This window comes from Fringilla coelebs (genome assembly GCF_963513975.1).
Source record: "Fringilla coelebs genome assembly, chromosome: 1".
Lineage (NCBI taxonomy): Eukaryota > Metazoa > Chordata > Aves > Passeriformes > Fringillidae > Fringilla > Fringilla coelebs.
This window is the reverse complement of record NC_140028.1, coordinates 150,336,954-150,360,144: the sequence shown is the minus strand read 5'-3', so window position 1 is coordinate 150,360,144 and position 23,191 is coordinate 150,336,954. Positions and strand designations below refer to the sequence as shown.

Sequence of the window (23,191 nt, the reverse complement as noted above, 5' to 3'; positions counted from 1 at the left end):
TTATTCTTTAATGAAGCACCTTAATCCTTTAGGATGTTTTTTATGGTTATTTCCTCTAAGGCATTTTGTGATTAGAAGCTTTGATGGCAGCTCAAGCTGTTGCAGAAGGAGTTTTAAAGGGGTTTTTAATCTGCTTGTGCAATTTCACCTCTGCATCCACAGAATCGTAGAAATGTTTAGATTGGAAAAGACCTCAAAGATCATCAAGCCCAACCCTTAACCCTGCCAGCTCCACCCCTCACCCATGGCCTAGTCCAGACCATTTTGGAGCCCCAAGATTTATCCTTCCTGAATGGGTAAACGTGGCTGGATTCATTGTGAGTCATCTTTTATGTGGCTTTGGAGGTGTCATTTCCAGTTGCATCCTGAATTAAAATCCTGACAGGACATTGCTGCTGGCTGGAGATTGCAGGTGAAGATCTTACACTGGTTGCTCTTCAGGTGCCATGGGGACATGGTTTGGTGGTGGATTTCACAGTGCTGGGTTACTCACACGGAACCACAGAGAATCACTGGGTTGGAAAAGACCTTCAAGGCCATTGAGTCCAACCCACCCCAACAGCTCAACTCAGCCCTGGCCCCCAGTGCCACATCCAGGCTTTGTTAAACACACCCAGGGATGGGGACTGCACCACCTCCCTGGGCAGAACATTCCAGAACTTTATCACTCTTTCTGGGAAAAACTTTTCCCTGCTATCCAACCTGTATTTCCCTTGGCACAGCTGGAGGCTGTGTGCTCTGGCTGTGTCAGTGCTGCTGCAGACAGAGCCCAGCCCAGCTGAGCACAGGCACCTTTCAGGAGCTGTGTATGGGCAAATGCCTGGAGCCTTCTGATGAGGTGTGGTGTGCTGTTACTCTGTTTGGGTGAATGCTGAAAGCCTCCTGAAGCTGTGTGTTGGAATGCTGTGCATTGTGGCTGTCTCAACTGTGCCATGTGCTGTGACAGCCTGTAACATTGCAGGGAGTTATTGTGGCCAAAATGCAGGGCTTGGAACTTGGATTTATTAAACTTCATCTTATTGGGCTCTGCCCATCCATCCAACCATTCCAGGTCATTCTACAGAGCCCTACCTTCCAACAGATGGACCTGTGCTCCCAGCTGAGTGTCGTCCTCAAATTTACTAATGGAGGACTCAATAATGGTTGGATTCAATGGTCTGAAAGGTCTTTTCCAACCTAAATGATTCTATGATGTCAAGGTCTGGTTTGTACAGCTGACTGATCCTGTCATCTGTACAAACCCTCAGAGAAAAGTAAAGCCACAGAGGACGGATTCTGTGATTCCCTGATTGCTTTCATTCCTCCAATGTCCAAGCTTCCTGATATTTGAGCACAATACAGTCCTAATTAAAAAGGGAATTCCCAGGAATTTGTGAAACTGGGTAGTCCTCAGTGAGCTTCACTCATGTGCATGTGAGCTGCTGGGCTGTGTGAAGGGAGAAGGACCAAAATGAGGAAATGTTGGGGTTTGTTTTTTAAGAAGTGCTATTTTTATCATTTGGTGCTGATTTTGCAGGACAAGGCTGTATTTTTACCCTTCTGTTTCAACATGAATACATATCCAAAAGCTATTGGAAAATGTGCTGTTGCTTTAGGAAGGGATGGAGGGGGATGCCTTTTTCTGGGATTTTTCCTGCTTTTTTCCTTGGGGTTGGTGTTATTCCTTGCAGTTCATCTTCCCTGCTCAGCTGTGACTCTGCAACACAAAGTTCATCTGGTGCACTGATATTTTAATTTGCTGGGAGGTGGTTATGTCACTAAGACTCAGATAAGGGACCTGGAAAAATTACCCTAGGCTTCTGTTCCTGACAGAACTTTTTGTCCTCCCCAGCTTTATGCATTTTTCCACCTGCAAAATCAGAATTTCTCTGGTTTTTTGTCTTAATTAATTTTTACAGAGGTTGGGCTCGTAGACAACCCCTTTTACTTCTGGCTGCTGCCTATGGCAGGCTGCAAGTAAGATAAACAATAAACTGGAACCAAACTTTTGTTTTGGCCAAAGAAAAAGAAGCAAATAATCCCTGACAGACTTTTAACTGGAGTACATGTATCTGTTCTGGACTAAAAACTCTTGAAACTGGAGTCCAGGCAGGGCCAGAAGAATGATAAAAGGTCTGAAAAATGCTGTTGAAGAAAAAAAAAATGAAAGAACTGGGGATGTTTATTCTAGAAAATGAAACACTGAGGGACAACTCACAACTTGTCTTTAAGTATGTGATAAAACTTCTGCAAATAGAAAACAGGAGGGGGAAAAAAGCTCCATAACCAGTCTGGTTAGAACCACAGATTTGGTAGGGCAGAACTACAAATTTAAGCCTGAAGTTGCAGCCACATAAATTTAGAGTTTCAAAATATAGGTCAAGGCTTTTTGATGGTCAGCAGAGAGAGTGCAGGAATGGCACACTGATAAAGGATGGGACAAAAGGTTTTAGAAACCATTGCTGGGATTTCTTACTTTTAAACAGGGATAAAATAGTCAGGCTCTTATGGACTGTCCTAATCTTTGGGGTTTTTTTTTGGTTTTTTTTTTTTTCTGATAGTTAAAAGAAAAATCCCAAGAATTACACCTTCTCTCTTTACTCCTGGCAAACTCAACATCATTTTCATGCAGACCCAGGTCAGCTGAGTTTGGAAGGGACCTGTGGAGCTCAGCTGTCTGCCTCTGTGAAATTTAGTTTTACCACCTGCACAGCTCCAACCATCAGGCTCTTCCTTGGACCTGCAGTACAAACAGACCCAAATGATTTGGGAGAGACCCTCCAGAAAGGCTCTTCTGGCCAGTCCTGCCAGGCATTATTAAACCATCCCCAAGCACAGCTTTGCTTTTAATCCTCATGTGTCCCATTAGACAGTTCAGTCCCTGGAATTTAACCCCTTTTTTCCTCCCCACATTAAATAGACATTCTTGGGAAGAAATCTTATTGTTGAGGCACTTGTTGGTTGTGATTGATTACACATTTGCTTTCTCTAAGTTTAGATGGGCTCTTTTTTTAATTTGGTTTTTTATTATTATTTTTTATCCTAACTTTTTTATTTTTTATCCTAGCTTTATTACTATTATTATTATTATTATTATTATTATTATTATTATTATTATTATTATTATTATTATTATTATTATTATTATTATTATTATTATTATTATTTATCCTAACTTTATATTTTTTATCCCAGCTTTTTTATTATTATTTATTTTTATCCTAGATTTTCCAGGCTTCTAATCATTCCTACAATGCCATTCTCAGTGGTGGAGCAGGGTGTGCACTGTGCCAGCTCCCTGGAAACAGGGTGCAATCCTGCCTAATCTTTCCAAATCACTGAAAACCTCTGTGACTTCATTTTGTCTTAGAATTTTCCCTTGCCACAAGCAGGCTGCCAATGCAAATCTCATGGTTGCTGTTTGTGAAGGTGAAAAGGGGAGCACCTGGCTGTGTGGATGAACATTTGCTGTGTAAAAAGAGGGAGATGTGGCTCCTCTTTCACCCCAAGGTTCTACAGGAGGTTGCAGGCAGAAGGTGCTTGGAGAGCAGCTACAAACAGTGCAGCTTTCTGCACTACCAGGGTGGTAAAACAAAACAAATGACCCAGGAAGGTTGTGCAATCTCCATGCTGGAGGGTTTTTTGGGTAGAGAAACCTGTGGCTGAGCAAGAGGGATATAGGTGTGAGTCCAGCTTCAGGCTGAAGGCTGTCCAGCCCTCCTGAGATCCCTGCCAGCCAATTTTTCTGTAATTCAGTGATCAGACAGCACCAGGTACTGCCTGTGCTGTGGTCACCACGATGCCTCTGCTTCATCCTCTCCTGGGGGGTGACTGGGGCAATGCCTTGGCCAGATTTACTGCGAGAGAGGTTGTTCAACAGTGGAGAAAGGGATAACTCACACCTGGGAGACTTTGCTGCTCTGTTGGATGAACTTCCAGCAGAGAGGAGAATTGGGTGAACCTTGGTTGTGTTTAGGGGTGACAATGGCAGTGTCGCCAAGAGAGGGCTGAGTGTTTTTTGAGGCTCAGCCTCTTGCATTCAGCTGCCTGGAGCTCCTGTGTCAGGAGTTTCCTAGGCCACATCAGCAAAAATGGCCACTTTTTTACTGACTTTTTGCAGGGCTGGGAATTTATTTATATTTTTTTTAAGCATCCACAGAAGGGCTGAGTGTCAGTCTGAAATCACCCCACCTCAGAAAGGCATTTGGGAGCTGAAATCCTGGAGACCTCCCAGGGACACCTGAGAGCCTCTTCCTCTGCTCTCCCATGTTACAGTCAGTGTTTAAAAGGAACATAAGTAGTATAAATAACAAGCTGATTTCTTCCCAGCAGTTTTGCTTTCCTCCTCTCTCACCCTTCTGGAGGTGACTGCTGTGGAAGGAGATGTTCCCCATGCTCCTCACTGATGTTCTTGCTGCTCAGCCTGCTGCTGCCTGTCTCTCAACTAATTGATTTTACACACTTAAGGAGTTTTGGAGTCAGAAATTTTTTTTGCCTTAGTTTCATGCTTTCTTCCTCAGAACCTAAATTGAATTTAGTTACTATATTTTTTTCTCTTAAAAAAAAAAATCCTTTTTTTTCCTAATTTTCCCCTTCTCTTTCCAGTCAGGGAATTGTAGCCCTGCTGCAGGAGCTGCAGTTTCTGGGAAGCTGTCAAGGGTTATTGCTGTCCTGATTTGATGTGACCAAGGGATGCTGGGGTAAAGTCAGGAAAGATCCAGCTCCTGATGGAAAAGGTGCCAGGCAGGTAGGGGTGGCTAAAGCAAGGAAGAGGTGGCTATGAAGAGCTGATTACTCTAAAGGCACCATCAGCATCCTTTAAATTACCCCTCTCTGTCCCCTTTTAACAGTGTTTGCCTCATCTTTATTCTTAGGCAGGTCTGGATTGGCCATTTTCAGGTGTGGGCACACAAGTGGTTAAAAATCAGCTCATTCCACCCCCTGCCATGGGCAGGGACACCTTCCACCATCCCAGGTTGCTCCAAACCCCATCCAGCCTGGCCTGGGGCACTTCCAGGGATGAGGAATTCACAGCCTCACCAGGCCATCTCCTTTAGTTTCCCCCCAGTTTTATTAATCCCTGTGCCCATTGTTATGGCAGTCATTTCTTTCAGCACAAAATCAGATTTTTTACTGAGGTTTGGAAAGTTTAAATCCACTGACTTTCATCTTCCCCCCCCTCAAAAATAAAACCCAAGCCAAACAATTACTTTATAAAACAAACCTAGAAGTTACCTTGCCGTGATTTACTTTCAATAAATCACATTTTCCATTTTGTTCCCCTCTCCCTTTGCTGCCACTTCCCATCACTCTTCCTTTTGAGTCGTGTTCAAAAGTCCTGTGTATTTAACTCAGATTAACCTGCTGAGAGCTGTCTGGATCTTTTTCCCCTCCTCTCCTTCCTACAAATAAAAAAGCTTTACTTTTGTTGACTTTCAGCCAGATGGTGCCACCCCCACCCTGCCATCTGAGCACGTTTTCCTTGTCTGAGTGGCTTCCACCTCACATCAGTTTCCATACCCCTTCACACCCAGCCCTGTTGTCGTTCTCAATTATTCAAGCTAAATCATTTTCATGTGTAACTATTCCAGTTTGCATTAGTAAAATTATATTTTCACCTCCAGTTCTTTGGAGAAGCCAGTGAACAGAAGCTGGGGTGGGGCTCCACGTGAGTTCTCCTTTTCTTGGTGCTATATTTGGCTTTCTCTTGAATTTCAGCCCTTTGCACAGTAATCTCACTTGGTTTCTTTTCCTGCTGTTCTCTTTTTAGCCCTGTTGCTCAAAGGCATTTTCTGCTCAGCTGAGTTGATCCTGACAGCCAGAGCTGAGACTTCTAGCAATGCTCAGAGGTTTTCTGCTCCTCCTGCTGCTCTAAACATTGTTTTCTTTCCAAGATCCTCCTCCCAGGTGTCCTGACCACTGATGCCCATCTCAGGTTTTACCTTCCTAATTGCCTACTCTGTTGTTTTCCTCATATCCAAAATTCCTAAATTGAGATTTGAAGTCTTTCCCTTGTTCCCATGGAAGAAGGACCCAATTATTTTCTTTCCCACTTCTTTTTCCACACAAATTCTCCCTTTTTCTGTTGGCTCTTTGCTGGCAGACCAGAGTATTTTGAGGAGAACATTGCAATATTTCATCTCTCTGCCAGATGTGGATATCAATGTACACTGGCACATGGAAAGGTCTTTTAGAGACATTCAAATGCTGGGAACAGAGAGTGTGAAGTACTTAGAGGGGGTTTGTTACTGCTTTGTCTATTTTTTTTTTCTTCTATGAGGAAGGAAATTTTGGAGGCAGAGAGACCAACTGACAGTTTTGTTGTGAGTTTCTGGGTGGGGTTTCTGTGGCTTGGGGTTTCCTTAGGTTCTTGTGAGGTTTTTTGGGTTGGTTTAATGTGGGGTTTTTTTTGGGGTTTTCTGCTCTGGTTTCTCCATCTGTCAAAAGACATTAGAGACACTAGCTTTGTAAAACACTGAGATCTACAGCCAGTGGCATCACCTGAGAGAGGTCTGGCAATGCTGTGCCACAAAGATTTGGTTTTGTCATCCAAGCACTCATTTTCTGTGTCATTTATGCTCTTCTATATTTTCCCTTTTAACCAGACAAAGCAGAAACATCTTCCCTCTAATCTCTTTCCCCCGTCTGTGCTGTTAGCAGGCAAGGAATTACAAAAGGAAATTCCTGGGGGAATAAAGCAGAATTAATCTTCTACCTGAACATGAGGTTCACCATGAGCTGGTGCACAGTTTGGGGGTGCTGGAAGTTGGTTTTGTTTGGGGATGGATGGGAAGCAAAGCTCTCACCCAACAGCCAAGCTGGGGCAGTGAACCCCTGTGGGAAGCAAGAGGGTTTGATTGTTTCTTTAAAACTATTGGAAATCACTTCCCTGGTCAAGGCTCACCATGGCCCATCCCTGGGAATGTCCAAGGGCAGGTTGGATGAGACTTGGAGCAGCCTGGGATAGTGGAAGGTGTCCTGCCCATGGCAGAGGGGTGGAATGAGATGATCTCCAAGGTCCCTCCCAACCTGAACCATTCCATGATTCTGTGTTTAAAACATGGAAGCTGCTGGGCTTGTTTGGGTTTGGAACGTGGATATTTCCATCCTCTGACCCTTCCCTGGGATCACCTGTCCCACCTGGCACTCAGCTGTGTGCTCAGAAGTGTTGATGGCAGGGATGCAGCCCTGTCACAGCATCTCTCTGTGAGCAGGAAGCTGGTGGGAGCTGTCAGAAGAATTAAATGTGGCCCTCAGGCTGCTGGGGAGGCATCAGTGCTCTCCTCAGGGGGAAGAGCTGTGTGCATGCCTGGTTTAGACAGTGTGGGTGAGCGTCATGTCCTGTGTGTCATGTCCTGTTTGTCACCATTTCAGGCTCTTAAGCTTACACTACAACCTGCCCAACCTGTGGCTTCAGCTCCCTTTTCAGGCACCAGGAGTGGAACCACATTTTGATTTATTTTCTGTCTTCATACTGGCCCTGCACACAGGACTGTGCAGAGGCAGTGCTGATAGTTTTGTTTTCTGAGTCCAGTAATGTTCACTCCTCCAGGACTGTGAAATTCCTCCTAAAATCTGCAGTCAGGCTGCCAAGTCCTGATGGGGATGTCCCTCTTCAGCAGCTGCTCAGATGCATGATGTCCTCTATGTGCACTGGCCATTGGGCACAGGAGGGTTATCAAAAATGCCTTTCCTCAAAGCTGGCAAAATTAAATGTAATTAAAAACTCTCCTCTAGCAGATCCCTGGGCAATCAGTGTCCTCCAACATGTTCTGTTCTTCTGATTCAGCTCTGTCCATGTGTCCATCCTCTGCTGGCTTAGGTCAGGATCTCTTCACTTGCTCTCTGCATGGTTTTCCCCATTTTTGTGAATCCTTTTTCCCCATGGCAGCATTGCTCCCTGTAGTTGTCCTAACCTTGCTCTGCTTTACAAATGACTTGTCCTTTTGTTTCCCACCCTCTCAGCCAAGAGAGGAGATATGGCCCTGTTCTGAGTTTTGTGAGGGAAGCTCTTGAGCTTGGAGTGGCTCCAAACCTCTGGGGCACTCTTGACTCCCTCATTTTTAGGCACATTCCTTAGGTCAGGATCTCTTCGCTTGCTCTCTGCATGGTTTTCCCCATTTTTGTGAATCCTTTTTCCCCATGGCAGCGTTGCTCCCTGGAGTTGCCCTAACCTTGCTCTGTTTCACAAATAACTTGTCCTTTTGTTTCCCACCCTCCTCAGCCAAGGGAGGAGAGGTGGCCCTGTCCTGTTTTTTGTCAGAGAAGCTCTTGAGCTTGGAGTGGCTCCAAACCTCTGGGACACTCTTGACTCCCTCATTTTTAGAAACAATGACTTTTTCTTTTGTCCTGAGGCTGAGAGCTCATCCCAGCATGTCCTCCTTCCTGGAAGGCACACCTGGATGCTTCAGACCATCTGTGAGGAGCCATTCACTAGAGGGCTCTGACAAAAATAAACCCATGAGTAATGTACTCATCCAGAGCCTTGACTGAGCCACTTCTGCTCCATTTGAAAGAGGGAACATTCCTTTTTTTGCCCAATGTCTGAATGAACCAAACTCATCTTGTGCCAGCACCTTTGTATTTTTTGTGCTCCCCTTTGTAGGGAAGCAGCCCTCTGAGAGTGAATTCTTTGAAATGAGCCGTGCTTATGGATTGTTCCAGGAACATACCTGGATTTTCACAGAAAGCTCTGAATAGTGGCACAAACAAGCCCTGTTTAGGGCCACTAGCTTAGAATGGAAGTGATGTAAGAATAGTAAAATCATCCTGGAATTTCTCTTAGGTTGGTTTGGTAAAAGATGTGGAAGGTACTGATAGTCAAGAAGGTTAAAATTTTATCCCAGTCTGTGTTCTAGAAGGGCACTGTGGTGACTGCTGGATAACACAGCTCGTAGGAAGGATTATTTTATGCATGCCCTTTTTCTTGTTTTCTCTGTTTCTTGTTTCTGTCTCCTCCTGGTTGCTCTTCAGGATGTGATACTGACACTAAACCTTCCACTGTCCCAGGCTGCTCCAAGCCCCATTCAATCTGGCCTTGAACACTTCCAGGGATGGGGCAGCCACAAATTCCCTGGACAGCCTGTGCCAGGGCCTCACCAGTGAATCATTTACTTCCTAACATCCAATCAAAACCTATTCTCTCTCAGTTTAAAGCTGGCCTGTAACATTTCCCTTTGCTGTCCTTACCTGAGTGCATGAAAAAAAACAACAACAAAAAAACACAAACAGTGAGAAACTGTGGACAGGATTTGCCTCCCCTCCAAACTGCCCCAGAGCTGCAGGTGAAGTTGGTTCTTATTCCAGCTCAGCAGGGATGCAGGGCAAGCCTGGTGTCCGTCACTCCAGCCCTTCCTTTCCTGGTGGTGTGCTCACTCTGGGTTCACACTGGATTTCTAGACACTCTCAGGGCTTTCACTTCCCCTAAAACTTAGCAGGAGCTGCCTGTGTTTGTGACCAAAGCTGCTGTTCCTCAAACCAAGACCCTGCAGCTTTTCTGAGAACTGGAGGATGCCCAGTTTGCTTTGTCCAGCTCTCTGGTTATAAGTGATACCCAATATCCAGCCTTGCAGGAGGCCTCTGGGGTGTCACAGACACATTTTCTGGACAATCCTTTCCTTAGGATTTTTCCTTCTAAGAAGCTGAGAAGCCTCAGAAATGACATGTAAACAATGATTATCTGCTTCTGTGGAATGCAACAGGTGCATCTGTGATTGGTGTCATGTGGTTGTCTCTAATTAATGGCCAATCACAGTCCAGCTGTCCCAGACTCTCTGGTCACTCACAAAATTTTATTATCATTCCATTCCTTTCCTATTCTTTGCTAGCCTTCTGATGAAATCCTTTCTTCTATTCTTTTAGTATAGTTTTAATGTAATATATATGATAAAATAATAAATCAAGCCTTCTGAAACATGGAATCAGATCCTCTTCTCTTCCCTCTTCCTGGGACCCCTGTGGACACCACCACACTGGGCTCCTGTTTTCCAAAACTTTTGTGGAAGTGATGTGTGTACACCAATCCCAGGCAGTGGGAGAGGTCTGAGGAATGACAGAGAAGAGAAACCTCAGGGACTTCCCTGTGGTTTAGATCAAGCTCTAATTTTGTGCCAGGCTCTGCACTGAACTCCCACTTGCCAGGTTAAGGATTCTTCTGGACAACCTGCCAGAATCAACTCCTCTGGATTTGGGACCCCCCCTGCAATACCCCACCCAAAAAGCCTCCCATCTCTCTGGGGAAGCTGGCCAGAGCTGAGTTCAGCTCCAGGGCTGAATGTCCTGGCAGGTGGAGCTGCTGGGGGGTGACATCAGGGCTGGGCTCAGGAGGGAAATACGACTTAGGTGGCAGAGCTGGAATGGACGGAGTGGAGAGCAGGCAGGGCTGGGTGGGGATCCTGTGGGGTTGTCCAGGGAAAGAATCAGGGACAGATGGACGGATGGATGGATAGAGGGATGGATGATGGACGGATGGATGAGGGATGGATGATGGATGGATGGATGGATGGATGGATGGATGGATGATGGATGGATGGATGGATGGATGGATGGATGGATGGATGGATGGATGATGGATGGATGATGGATGGATGGATGATGGATGGATGGATGATGGATGGAGGGATGGATGGATGGATGGATGGATGATGGATGGATGGATGGATGATGGATGGATGATGGATGATGGATGGATGGATGATGGATGGATGATGGATGGATGATGGATGGATGGATGGATGATGGATGGATGGATGATGGACGGATGGATGATGGACGGATGGATGATGGATGGATGATGGATGGATGGATGGATGGATGATGGATGGATGGATGATGGATGGATGGAAGGATGGATGGATGATGGATGGATGAGGGATGGATGATGGATGAGGGATGGATGGATGGACGGATGGATGATGGATGGAAGGATGGATGGATGATTGATGGATGGATGATGGATTGATGGATTGATGGATTGATGGATGGATGGATGATGGATTGATGGATGGATTGATGGATGGATGATGATGGATGGATGATGGATTGATGGATGGATTGATGGATGGATGATGATGGATGGATGATGGATGATGGATGGATGATGGATGGATGGATGATGGATGGATGGATGGATGGATGGACGGATTGATGGACGGATGGATGGATGGATGGATGGATGGATGGATGCAGACTATCAGGAATTGGCTTCTGAGCCTGCATCTGAATTGGGAAACATTTTTCCTGTGCAAAGCAGTGAAGAGGTGATGCTGCTCGGGGCTGGATGAGCAGGGATTCAGGACAGTATTAACAGCTTACCTGCACATCCTGCTGGAGCCCAGGGCCTTTCCTGAACAGCAGCATGTCAAAGTTGCTGTACCTTGGAATAAAAACCCAGCCTGTGAACAAATTAGAGCACTCCCAAGTGTTCACTCAACTCCTTTATAGGGATCCTGCCAGGTTCCATCTCCACAGGCTCTTGGGGGATTCCAGGGGAGGATGGGGCTGTCTGGAGGGGATGATTCTGTTTAGATCAGCCCAGGTCTGTGGGGTTTGACTCATTTAACTTCAGATAGTGGCAGAGTAGGCACCCACCCAGCCAGCCTCAGGCTCCCTGGATAGAGCAGTGCAGGGCAAGTTTTCTTTTTTGCCTGTTTTAGAGAGTTCCTTCAGTTTGGAGTGACTCCTGCCCTGAAAGTTCCTGCTTCTCTCTTCAGGTGAGGTAGGATAATCAGTGTGAAGACAGATGTGGATGTTTACATTGCAAACACATGATTTTTGCCCACAGATCCCCAAATCCTGTTCCTGAGCCCTGGGGGTCAGACAGGCCTGGCTCTGCATTTTCTTTTGTGTTCCTGCTGTTCCTGTCACTGACTGAGCAGATGCTTTGGAGTTGAATTTCTTCCAGAAGGTTTAAGTAGTTTGATGGGTAAATTTTGGAACATTTTTATTAAAAAGAACAGACTTCCCTCAAACCAAAGGGAAAAGGAAATTAAAAGTAGTCAACAATCAGTAGTTCAGGGAAAGCTACAAGATAATTTGCACTCCAGGTAGTGGAGCCCACTTCTTTCCCTCCTTTCTGTTCCTGTCCCTACCTGTTTTGGGATAATTATTGTTCTTCCTCTCTTATTTTCCCTCAGCCATGAGGGATATTGCAGCACTTTAATTGCAGATCTAAGCACTGCTGATCCCAGTGTTGTAGCATCCCTCTATTCCAGCTTGGAATCAGATCCTCCCTCTGAGCTTCCTGGAGAGGAAACTCATCCTTGGCTACTCCAGCTCATCATTTGAGGTGCTTACCCAGCCATCAGAGCTGTGTCCTGCTCACTTGAATTCTCTCAGGTGCTGCCTCTCTTGCAGTTGTGCGTCATTACTGAAATTCCAGGGTTCTCTTCTTCCTTAAAAACCCCAATTCATCTCTTTTCTTTCCCAGCAGAGGCATCTGCAAGCTTGTCCCCAAGGAGTTAAAGAACACAGCTGCTCGTCTTCCATTTCTCTGGGGCTCTCCAAGCCTTTTGCAAAACTCTCTTTTTCCCTGATCTTCCACAGAAATGGGACAATCGGGCTAAAAAGAGGCTCTGAGCCTCCAAGCTGCTGGATTGATTTGGCCAAGTTGCCTTTGTTTGACAGGGCCTGCTTGGATGAGCTGGGAAAAGACATCTGCTTTGCTTGTCCCATGATGGATCTGTCATTGGCAGGATTATGTTTGGCAGGAAGATAAAGTGGAGTGGTTTGAGCAGCTAAGTGGGACTCAGGAGATTTGGGAATTTGCCTGGGTCTGTTTTATTTGGCAAAGTCTCCCAGGGACATGTGCTGCTGCCCGTGGTCCCTCACTGCTGGTTGGTCACAGAGAAATTTATTTACAACACAAAAGAAAATAACTTTTCTCTGTTTAAAAATCACTGGGTTTGCAAATCCTCCCGGACTGATCCTACAAAAGGCACACAGGAGGTTTGGGGTGTTTTAAACTTGGATTTATCTCCTATTCTGTCTATATTACTGATACTTAAAATTTACTTCATGACATTTGTAACATGGTTTTGGATTCTTACACAAAGCTCCTTCAGAAGAGCAAATAATTATAATACTTCATAAATACTCCCTTTTAAAAACAATTTTATTTCCTCCAGACCACCAGAGCTTTTGCAGCTTTTAACAGCATTATTGTTGGAAATTGTGTCACCCATCAGTATAGGGGAAAAAAAAATCCTTGGTGTCTTCCTTTTCTCATTCTTGCACTTTTACACTGTATTTTTTTTGGCTGACTCAGAGGGGTTTTAGGAATAAAGCTTTATTTTCCTGAGGATGTTTAAAAGGAAAAAAAAAAAAACAAACCAAAAAAGAATCGGAAAATCTAGTTTAAAGACAGAGCTGAATGAAGTTAGGGAAGAAATGAAAGCCAGGACTGTTTTGAGAGAAGTTCATTCAGTCCTGTACACCTACAAATAAAGAGTATGGATGAAAGCCAGAGGAGGTTCGATTTCTGATGCTTGAAATAAGACCTGCCTGCTGAAATCTTTAATTTCCTTGGTGGTTCACATGAGAAAGGGTTAAGAAACTTCATCTCCACCTCGAGCAGTGACTGAAGTCAAATTACAGAAACTCTTGGAAGGCAACTTGCTCTTGCCTTTTTGCACTCCTATTTTCACAGAAGCTCTGGGAAGGTGGGAATGGGGAGAAATTGTCACTCAGAACTGGAGGTGACCCTGTGTCCTCATCCACTGAGCTGAACAGAAATGGGTGAGGGGTGGGATTGCATCCTCTGAAGACTTTTCAGTTCCACTCCTCCTTTGTTTGACTCCAAATCCTGTTGTCACTGTGGTCACCCTGCTTCTCATCTCTGGGGTCTCCATCCAGTGAGCTCCAGGTGGGCCCAGGAATACCCTGAGTGTTGGATATTTTTGTTTTTTTTTTTGCTTTGGAGATGGGGTAATTGAGAGGTGTTTTAAAGAACTTTTATTTTTAGTTTTATGTGAAGGGTGAAACAATACAGATGTTATAATTTATGTTAACATAATTAGAAGCTAACTATTTTTAAATTATAATGCATTATAAGCGTTTCTTGGCTTATCAGCTTTAGCCACACCATGAAAATGCTTTAAAGCAAATAATCTAAAATTATTCTTTGTGGGTCCCCCTAAAATGCATCTTCCATAGTTCTATTTCTCCAAAGTATCCAGTCTTATTTGTAAGGTTATCTTTTGAAACTTGTTTGCAGTTCCATTTCTCTCTCAACGCTGTCTGTCTTATTCTATGGTATTTCTAAACCAGTATTTTTTATCTCAAGGTTTGCACACAGATGCACACACTTTGTGAGCCTTCTGTCAGGCTCGGAGAATTCCCTACAAATCCATTTCTCACTCCTGGGATCAGGGGAAAGGGGCACATTGAGGCTCACAGCCCTTCTTCTGTGACTCCCACCTGTCTCTGAGGAGCTGCCACGTGTCCCCTGGATATTCTGGCCCTGCAGATGAGACTAAACATTTCTGCAACTCCTCCAGTCTTGGCAATCTTTGGAATTGTATTTAATTAAGGAGCGTACACAAAGGCTTTATTTGCAGCAGCAGACTGCACAGTAATCCTCTAACAATTCCTGGGATCTGTTGGGAAGGAAAAGTCTCATTAATAAAGACTTTGGTTACAACTCCTTGTTATGTGAGAGCTGCTACAGAGCTCAGGGCTGCAAGAAATCACATCCAGAAAAACATTCCCTTCATCTTTCTGCTCAGGCATCAGAGTATGAGTGGGAAAGCCCCTGACAAACCCACCCCAGCTTTACAGGGCGTTTGGGGCATGCCAGGAGGGATTTGAGGGGGTGGTTACCCTGTTTCAGCCTCACCCACAATGGATATTCCCAAGAAACTGCATTACAGCTCACCCTCTGATGTTAACACGAGCTAACCAGAGCTTGTCATGCTTTTTGCTTTATCTTTACTTTTTGGATGGGGAAAGTGAACTCATGTGCTCCCCAGCCCTTTGTCTGTGTGGCCAGCTGCCCACTGCAGTGAAAGAGAGGCCAAAGCCCAAAATCTCTGCCTTTTTCACAGGAAAAAACCCAAACAGAACACAACATAGTAAAAAACAGCCTAGAAATGGAGAATTAGTAAAGTGACTTTGTACAAAGCTATCTGTAAAGTTTAATTCAACTTTTCCAGGAGGAATAGCCCAAAGAAAGATAATTACTTATCCCCTCCTCCAGGGAATATCCCCTTTGGCAGGCAGGACTCACAGCACTTCAGGGCTCTTTCCAACCATGAGCATTTTGTCACCTGGGGAGGAATTAAGGCAGCTGAACTTGTTCCCTGATGACCCCCCAGCAAAAACCCCACACTTTCTGTTTCCTAATGATGTCCAAAGCTGTGATCCTTCTGAGTTATTTTTATTCCACCTGCCTTTGTCAGCCTGTACCAGTGACTGCTGTGACATGTGTTATTGCTCTTATCACTCAGGAGGCTGAAGGAGGAAGGAGGAGTGATAGAGTTATTTATTTACTTCTTTAGTTAATGTGCAAAATGAGCCATAAACTCCCAAGTCCTCCAGCGTGGATCTCTTTGTTGACCTTGATTGAGTTAGAGGTCTGTGGACATTAAATTCACACATCACTGACCTTTTCCAGCTGAGTGCTGGGTATTTAAGTTTGAAGCCATCCAACCACAGGCAGTGGAGTGGGATGAAAGCCTTCAGAGCTGGTGTTTGCTTGCTCTCTGTGGACTTGGGGGAATGGTGAAAAAATCAGGTCAGACTAAACATAGAGCTCTGACTCAGCTAAAAATGAGGATGATGTGTCCCACTGACAGAGAAGCTGAGATACCTCCCGCTCTTTCTTTATGGGATCATAAAATCATTAAGGTTGGGAAAGATCTCCAAGATCATCAGGAGGAGTAATTAGCCCAGCACTGCCAAGGCCACCACTAGCTCATGTCCCCAAGGGCCACATCTACGTGGCTTTTAAGTATCTCCAGAGGATGGTGACTCAACCACTGCCCTGGGCAGCCTGTGCCAGGCCCTTCAGTGAAGAAATCTTCCCTAATATCCAAACTAAACATCCCCTGGTGCTAATTGAAGTCGTTCCCTCTTGTCCTGTCGCTTGTTACTTGGGAGCAGAGCCACGCCTGGCTGTCCCCTCCTGTCAGTAGCTGTGCAGAGCCACAAGGTCCCCCTGAGCCTCCTTTTCTCCAGGCTGAGCCCATTCCCAGCTCCCTCAGCCTCTCCTGGTGCTCCAGACCCTTCCCCAGCTCCATTCTCTTCCTTGGACTCGCTCCAGCCCCTCAATGTCCTTTTTGTCATGAGGAGCCCAACACTGACCCCAGGGTTGGTGGTGTGACCTCAGCAGTGCCCAGCACAGGGGACAGTCCCCTCCCTGGTCCTGCAGGGCACCCAACTCCTGTCCAATCCAGGTGCCACTGCCCTTCCTGCCCACCTGGGCTCCTGTTCAGCTCTGTCACCATCACCCCAGGACCTTTCCAGCCCCTCTGCCCTCGACCTGCAGTTTTGTCTGGGGTCGTTGTGAGCACCCACCTTCCCTAAAAGCTCACAAGAAGTCAGCACCAGCACTACAAAATCCAAGATCTTCTTTATTTTGGTACTTAGCTGCTGGCCACTCTTTTTTTTTTCAGAGTTTTGCCTAACATAGATACATTTTCTTTTGGATTGAATGGCAAAAAAAAAAAGAAAAAATATTTTAAAGAGATTTTAAAGATTCTATGTATAATCAAATTTACCTGAGCCTGTCACAAGCCCACTTTTCAAAACAGAACCTCATTTGTTTTTAAAGGTGATAAAACCAGTTACTCAGAAGTAAATATTGGGCCATTGAGGTGAATATACAATTATCCAACTCAGGCATGAGATTTTGCTGAAGGGAAGGAGTGGCATTGAAGTACTTGCTAATGGGTGTAAAATCAGCCTAAAAAAAAAATCACATATATTGTAGAACTATAGAGTGCTCTGCCAGCCCTGATCAAAGTTAGAGTAGTATGAATTAATTTATAAAGTGAAAACCAGAGGTATTTATAGATGTGAGATGAATTTGGCAAATGTTTAAGTCCAGAGGGTTAAAACTTCCCCTTGAAAAAGTCAGAATGTTTTGAAAACATTTCAATCTTTATTTTTCCAGCAAGTGTTCTGCAAATCTCTCACGCTTCCCCTTGTGCTTTTTTAAGGTTAAAATAAAATGGCAAGAAGAACTGTAAATCAAAACAAAATAACTCTATGGTATTTCAGATGAGCCAAGATGAAATTTCCAAAGATCTGTTTCCCTTTGGGGAAAAGAAATATTTGAGAATGAAGACAACTCCAAATGATTCCCCTTCTTCTGGTGTTTGTATTTTTATTTATTTTTAATTTGACTAGAAAACCACAATTATTTGTTTATACACCACTAATCAAGGCCCATTCCCAACCTAAAGGAAATTAAAATCTAAACCAGGCATGGCATGAAACAGGGAAGATAGCAGGGTAGGTTAATAGGAAATGGTGAGATTAATTTAATGTGTTAAATTATTTTATAATCTTAACCCAAATTTACATCAAACAATTGTTCCTTCAAAGGATTGCTGGACTTTTTTTTTGTCTGAAAACCTTGACTGGCAAATATATCAACAGAGCAATAACTCAAAGCATTTTGAAACAAGACAGGAAATTATTTTTCTTTCCTTAATTTATTTTCTCTGCTTATTTCTGATGAAAATATATGATTATCCCAAAACTCTCAAGAGGGGACACTGAATCAATCACTTCTCCTGTGTCCTCATGATCTGTTCCTGAAGTTCACCCCACTGATGTTTTTTCCCACATTACATTTAACAGGGACAGGATGAACTCAAGCCAAGGCTTGGCTCTCTTGACATCATTCCCTTCTCTCCATCCCTTTGCAGCTGGAATTCTGAAAAGTTTTCTCCCTGTTGAATGCCCTTTGCAATCCCTTTAAAAGCGCTGGGGTTGGGAGCAGCCTCAGTTTCTGGCCACAGCAATGGTCAAGGTGTCCCCTCCAAGCTGAGAGTGTGTTGGTGACAAGGGGACACTGAGAAATGTGTGAGTTCCATTTTTTTGGAGTTAAAAACCACGTTTTGTGATTGAGGCAGGTAATGAATTGCATGTTATGAGGAGTCCACAATTAATTACCTGAACGTTTATGGCCACTGTTGTATTACAAACACAACTTGATTAGGGCTGACTGAGGAGAAACCACTTGAGGGGAAAAAGCCTTGTCACTGGGAATTTCCTGCTTTTTTAGCTCCTTGATCTCCTAATCTGCATCAGAGATTCTGTTCTTATTTGATTTGGGGTTTGTTGTGCTTTGAATTAGCGTGAGAGCCAGGAGCCAGGGAATAAACCACGAAGCACAGATCCCACTGCTCCTGGCATAAATATTAAATCTGCCCTGCCCTACATAGCTGGTGGTGCTGGTTAGCCAGGCAGGGTTTCCAGAGCATAGAGCAGCAGAATTGCTCCTGATCTGTTGGAATCCCAAAATGCAAGGAACTCTCAGAACTTTGGGCCTGTAAGCCAAAGCTTAGAACTAAACCCAGGATTTGATCTGAGACCTTGGAAAAGGCTTCCAAACTGAGGTGACAGAAACAAGAATGTGGATTTATAGTTTAAAGCAATGTTAAGCAAAGTAAAGGGAAGTTTAGAGTTTAAGATATAGAAAAAATAAAAGTAGTTACAGATGTAAACAAGGAGTTTAGAATGCAGCACTGTAGGTTTGTGCTAAGTTTGTTCATGCCATAACATAACTGGCTAAGAAAGCTTACACTGTAGTATGAGTCCATAAGACTAAATATTTAAGGATTGGGTCAAAAGCATAAATATCCTTGTTGGCAGTGTTTTATTGGTCAATAACTCCTTAAAAGGTCTTGTAACTGAGGGTCTGGTGACCTTCTGAACCATGCAGTGAAGATGTGAGCTGAGCTCACCCTTCCTGCCTGTGTAGAAAATAAGAAAAATAAACTGCATCATCAAAACCAACTCAGAGATCCCATCTCAAATCCTTCCAAAATTCCCCACAAGTGAATTATCGTACTGATCATCAGAAAAAAATAGGTTGTGGGGTTTTTTCCTAAGGAAATGGAGAGAAATGCTGATTTTTTTTTCAGCAGCTCTGGGTCGTTCTCCCTCCTCTTGGGTGAACATAAAATAAGGCTGGGTGCACATCTGTGCAGTGGTCCTGGGGAGCTCCAGCTTGCCCCATGAATCCCCAGGAGTGCCTTCCTGAGGATGGGCTTTGCTCACTGTCACCTTCTGTGCCCTCCCTGCAGGCGTCCAGCACGCGGCCAGAGTGCAGCATCATGCAGGAGATCGAGGAGGAGCGCAGCCAGTGCCTGGCAGAGCTGACCTGGGACAACCAGACCTCAGGTATGGCAACACTTCTGTCCCTCCCTGGCCAGCAAACACACCTCCCTCACCCCCACACCTGCCTTGTCCTGGCTGTTTCCCAGCCCTTCTGCTGCTGGAGCAAGGATTCCTCCAGCTGCTCTTCAGGAGGGAGAGAAGTTGGTGCTTCCAAAGTCAGCCAAGAGTTCCAGCAGCTCTGCAGGTTCCCTTGGCTGGGAAGGCCTAGCTGAGGTGTTTCAGTGGGTTTAATCACAGCTGTCCACCTCTCTGAACTGGAATTTTTCCTTGGGAGCTGAAAGTCTGAAGTTCTCCTAAGTCTTGGACCACTCTAAGGGAAGTCATGGTGATCATCTCCTTTGATTGAGCTGCCCTCCCTTCCCTATGCCAAACCTGCTCCTGTCCTCATGGTGAAGCAGAGGGTGCTCCAAGGCTGTGAAATATTCCTGGAGTTGGGACAGGCAGCTGAGACCCTCTCCTTGTTCATGGAGCACTCACCACACTGAGAAATCCCCCTGGAAGGGTCTCCAGTCTCCTTAACCCTTTTCCTGCTTCAGTGATCAGGAAAGGAGGAAGGTTTTGGTGTTGCCCCATCCCATCCCACCCTGTCCTGCAGCAGAGCTGTCAGAACCCCAAATTAAGGCATCCAGTCGAATCTCTCCCCCTCCTAATGCATCTTTCAATTTACCAGTCAGTAAAAGGTGTGTAGGGACCCAGGTGAGACTGCCAGGATCCAAACAGAAAGGGATCATTTTGCTGGGAAAAGGGCTGGGAAGATGAATCTGAAATCCTGCTTGAGATTTGCATCCCTCCTCCCAAAAGTGGGAAAAGTAGAAGAGGAAACTCTCCCCTGGCAATGTTTGCAGCCAGGCCACAGAGTGAAGGACTGTCCTGATGGAGCAGAATCCTGGGACAAGCTGATCCCAGGAGGAGCTTCACTGGATGCCAGGAAGGCTTTTGGCCCCAGCTTTTATCTACTAAGGGATGGTTGTCTTTGATTTGGAAGCTGTTTCAAGTGTCCCTGTACATTTAAATGGAGTCTTTTGAAGAAGTGTTCTTCTGGAATCCAGTAAAGGGAGAACTCAGGGTAGATAAAAACCTTCATCTGAAAAGCCAGCTAAATGCTTAATTTTGTTTTCATGGATATTTAAAGAAATTAAATTAAATACAATACATTAAAAGGAGTTAAAATAGTTGAAGTGATAATACTTTTTCTGCTTTTCCAAAATTATTTTTTCTCATTGGAAAGTACAATCCAAAACTTTTTTTTTTTGGTTTGGTTTGGGTTTTATTTTTTGTCTATAATAACAGAAGTAAACCATTGGAGGTATTTTTCCCAATTCTGAAGTCATTAATGCCCAAAGCAAGTATATAGAAATCCTTTGGAGGTTTTTTTTTTCCCTGATGGAATGCTGAAATATTGGACTGGGATAAATCTCCACCAGTCACTACTGATGAATGGGACTGATTCAGAAATTGCAGATTTAAGCACAGGAAAACAGTTTTGTCCATGGAAACAATACTGGAACTGGAATGACAGGGAATGGCTTCAAACTGAAAGAGAGCAGGTTTAGATGGATATTAGGAAGAAATTCCTTCCTGAGAGGCCTGGCACAGGTTTCCAGAGAAGCTGTGGCTGCTGGAAGTGCCCAAGGCCAGGCTGGATGGGGCTTGGAGCAACCTGGGACAGTGGAAGGTGTCTCTGCCCATGGGATGGGGGTGGAAGGAGATGATTTTAAGGTCCCTTCCTTTGTGGAAAGCAGTTGGCATCCATTCACCCCAAAACATCAGCAGGTATTTAGGAGCTCAGTAGCTGGGTTTATTATCCAGATACTCACAACTGTCCTGGAGGCAACAGAAAAAGCAGAATTGCTGGCTCTGAAATGGGGGCTGTGGCTGAGAGTGTGGAGAACTCTGTTATGTGGACAGACAATTTCCAAGTGCCTCCATAGGATGTGTTTGCCCTTCAGACTGTGCACAGAATGTGAGCACAAGAAAGACATAGGAGGCGTTTTTCTGGAGTGGGGCTCCGTAACTCAATAAATGTGCCTGAGCTGTAAAAATCAAACTTTGAACTTTGATGGGTGGGGACAAGGGGGGAGTTTGTTGGAGAGAAATCTCATGAAGGTGATGATATGAGATTGTGTGAAGGTGATGATTGTTTCATCTGAGTGTTGCTGGAAGGAGAAATCCTAGCAAAACTCTGATTTTTAACATGATTTTTAACCCAGCTCCATCCCCCAGAACAGGAGGATAGAAAGAAATTGAGGCTTCCTGTGGTCTGCAGTGTTAAACTTTGATTTATGGCCAGCTGGTTGTGTTGCCTTCTGCACTTCCCACAGCTTTTCAGGAAAAGGAAAATCACTTGAGGTTTAACGAGGGATTCGTTATCCTTTCAAATCAAAAGAGTGGAAATAAACACAGTGTCTGGTACATTCTGGAAAGAAAGCTTTGTTTAGGAGCCACTGTCAATTGTATTGATCAGAGGGGCTTAATCACAGCTGTAATTTGATGTGTCAGGCATATTAGTCACTTCTTAAGAGCACTTGATGGTGCTGAGGGTGATCACTGGCTGGAGTTAAGCAGGTAGATTTCCACTGATAAACAACAATGTCCTCCTAAACCCTCTTCTTTTTTGTCTTCAAAAACCCACCCCTTCCTCACAGGGGCTGCATGAAATCCTGGTTTCTTTTCAGATTAAATTTCTGCCCTCCCTGGAAGTGTCCAAAGCCAGGTTGGAGGGGGCTTGGAGCAACCTGGGGTACTGGAAGGTGTCCTGCCCATGGTAGGGGGTTGGAAGGAGATGATCCATGTGAGTCTGTTCCATTTTAGGAGTGTGATTCAGTACCTGTGGATTGACCCATATTTTAGGAAGTTTGACAGTTGGACTTGATAACTTTAAAGATCTTTTCCAACCCTGATGATTCTGTGATTCTACAGCCCAGGGGTCACTAAATATTGCCTAAGTCTGATGAGGAGAACTTTATTTAGTTTGTTTTCCAGCACAGAAAAGGCTGCAGAGGATTCAGTCAGGGGGAAATCCATAGGGAAAAGCAGTTGAAGCTGGCAGTGTGTACAGAGGAGAACCAAACAGCACCAAGATCAAAGTCTGGGCATTTGAGGGAGTTTGTTACCATCAGAGGACACCCAGCAGCCTCTCTGCAGGCCTGCAGGAAGGAGAGTTTTATGGATTTGCTGGCAGAGCTTGCCCAGTTTCTGGAAGGGTGTGTGGGGTGCAGTTGTGTTGCAGGACGGGGCTGGATTTGGTGAGATCTGGCCTGGCACTGCTCTGCCCTGGTGTTCTTTCCATGCTGAAATCACTGCCAGAGCCATCCAATGCAATATGTGACCCACCACAGGAGTGGGTTCCTTGCCATCCAAATCAGGAATAGGTAGACAAAGACCAGATTCACATGGACACACGGCCATGGCATGGGAATGACTTTTTGGCAAGGGATTTTCACTTGGTTTTGGGTATCTCTGGGGTGTTCTGGCCAGGTGTAGGCAGCTCTTTCAGGATGTGATGAATCCTGTTTGCCTGTGGTCAAAATATTTGAAATGAGGGGATATTTAAAAATTTAAAATCTTAATGAGCAGCTCAGATATGTAGGGGAAAAAAGCCACATTTCACAGAAAATCCCTGCTAGTGTTCACTGCTTGTAGGGTTTTTGGCCAGCTGAGGTGAAATCCTGGCAAGGGGCTTGAACAAGATGTCCTTTAAAGGCCCCTTTCAACCCAAACTATTCCATGATTCTGTATTTCAGAGGAATACAATCCCAGCCTCACTGAAAATTGGGATTTAGCTCCAGGTGCTTTTTCCAGGACATGTGTGTGCAACACAGTGGCTGCTCAGCTGACAATGCACTGAGCAGCAGGAGGGAAGTTC

General features: G+C 44.8%; 1 protein-coding gene across 1 annotated transcript in view; it reads left to right on the top strand.

The window, feature by feature from the left end:
• The window catches only part of LOC311152154 (vasoactive intestinal polypeptide receptor), a gene marked incomplete at its 3' end in the record, with an annotated part of 110,251 nt that overhangs the window by 27,856 nt on the left and 59,204 nt on the right, over positions 1-23,191 (top strand). Inside the window, exon 2 of the mRNA XM_084203003.1 lies at positions 19,233-19,329. Within this exon, the coding sequence (XP_084059129.1) occupies positions 19,233-19,329 (97 nt within the window). The remainder of the gene's footprint in view (positions 1-19,232; positions 19,330-23,191) is intronic.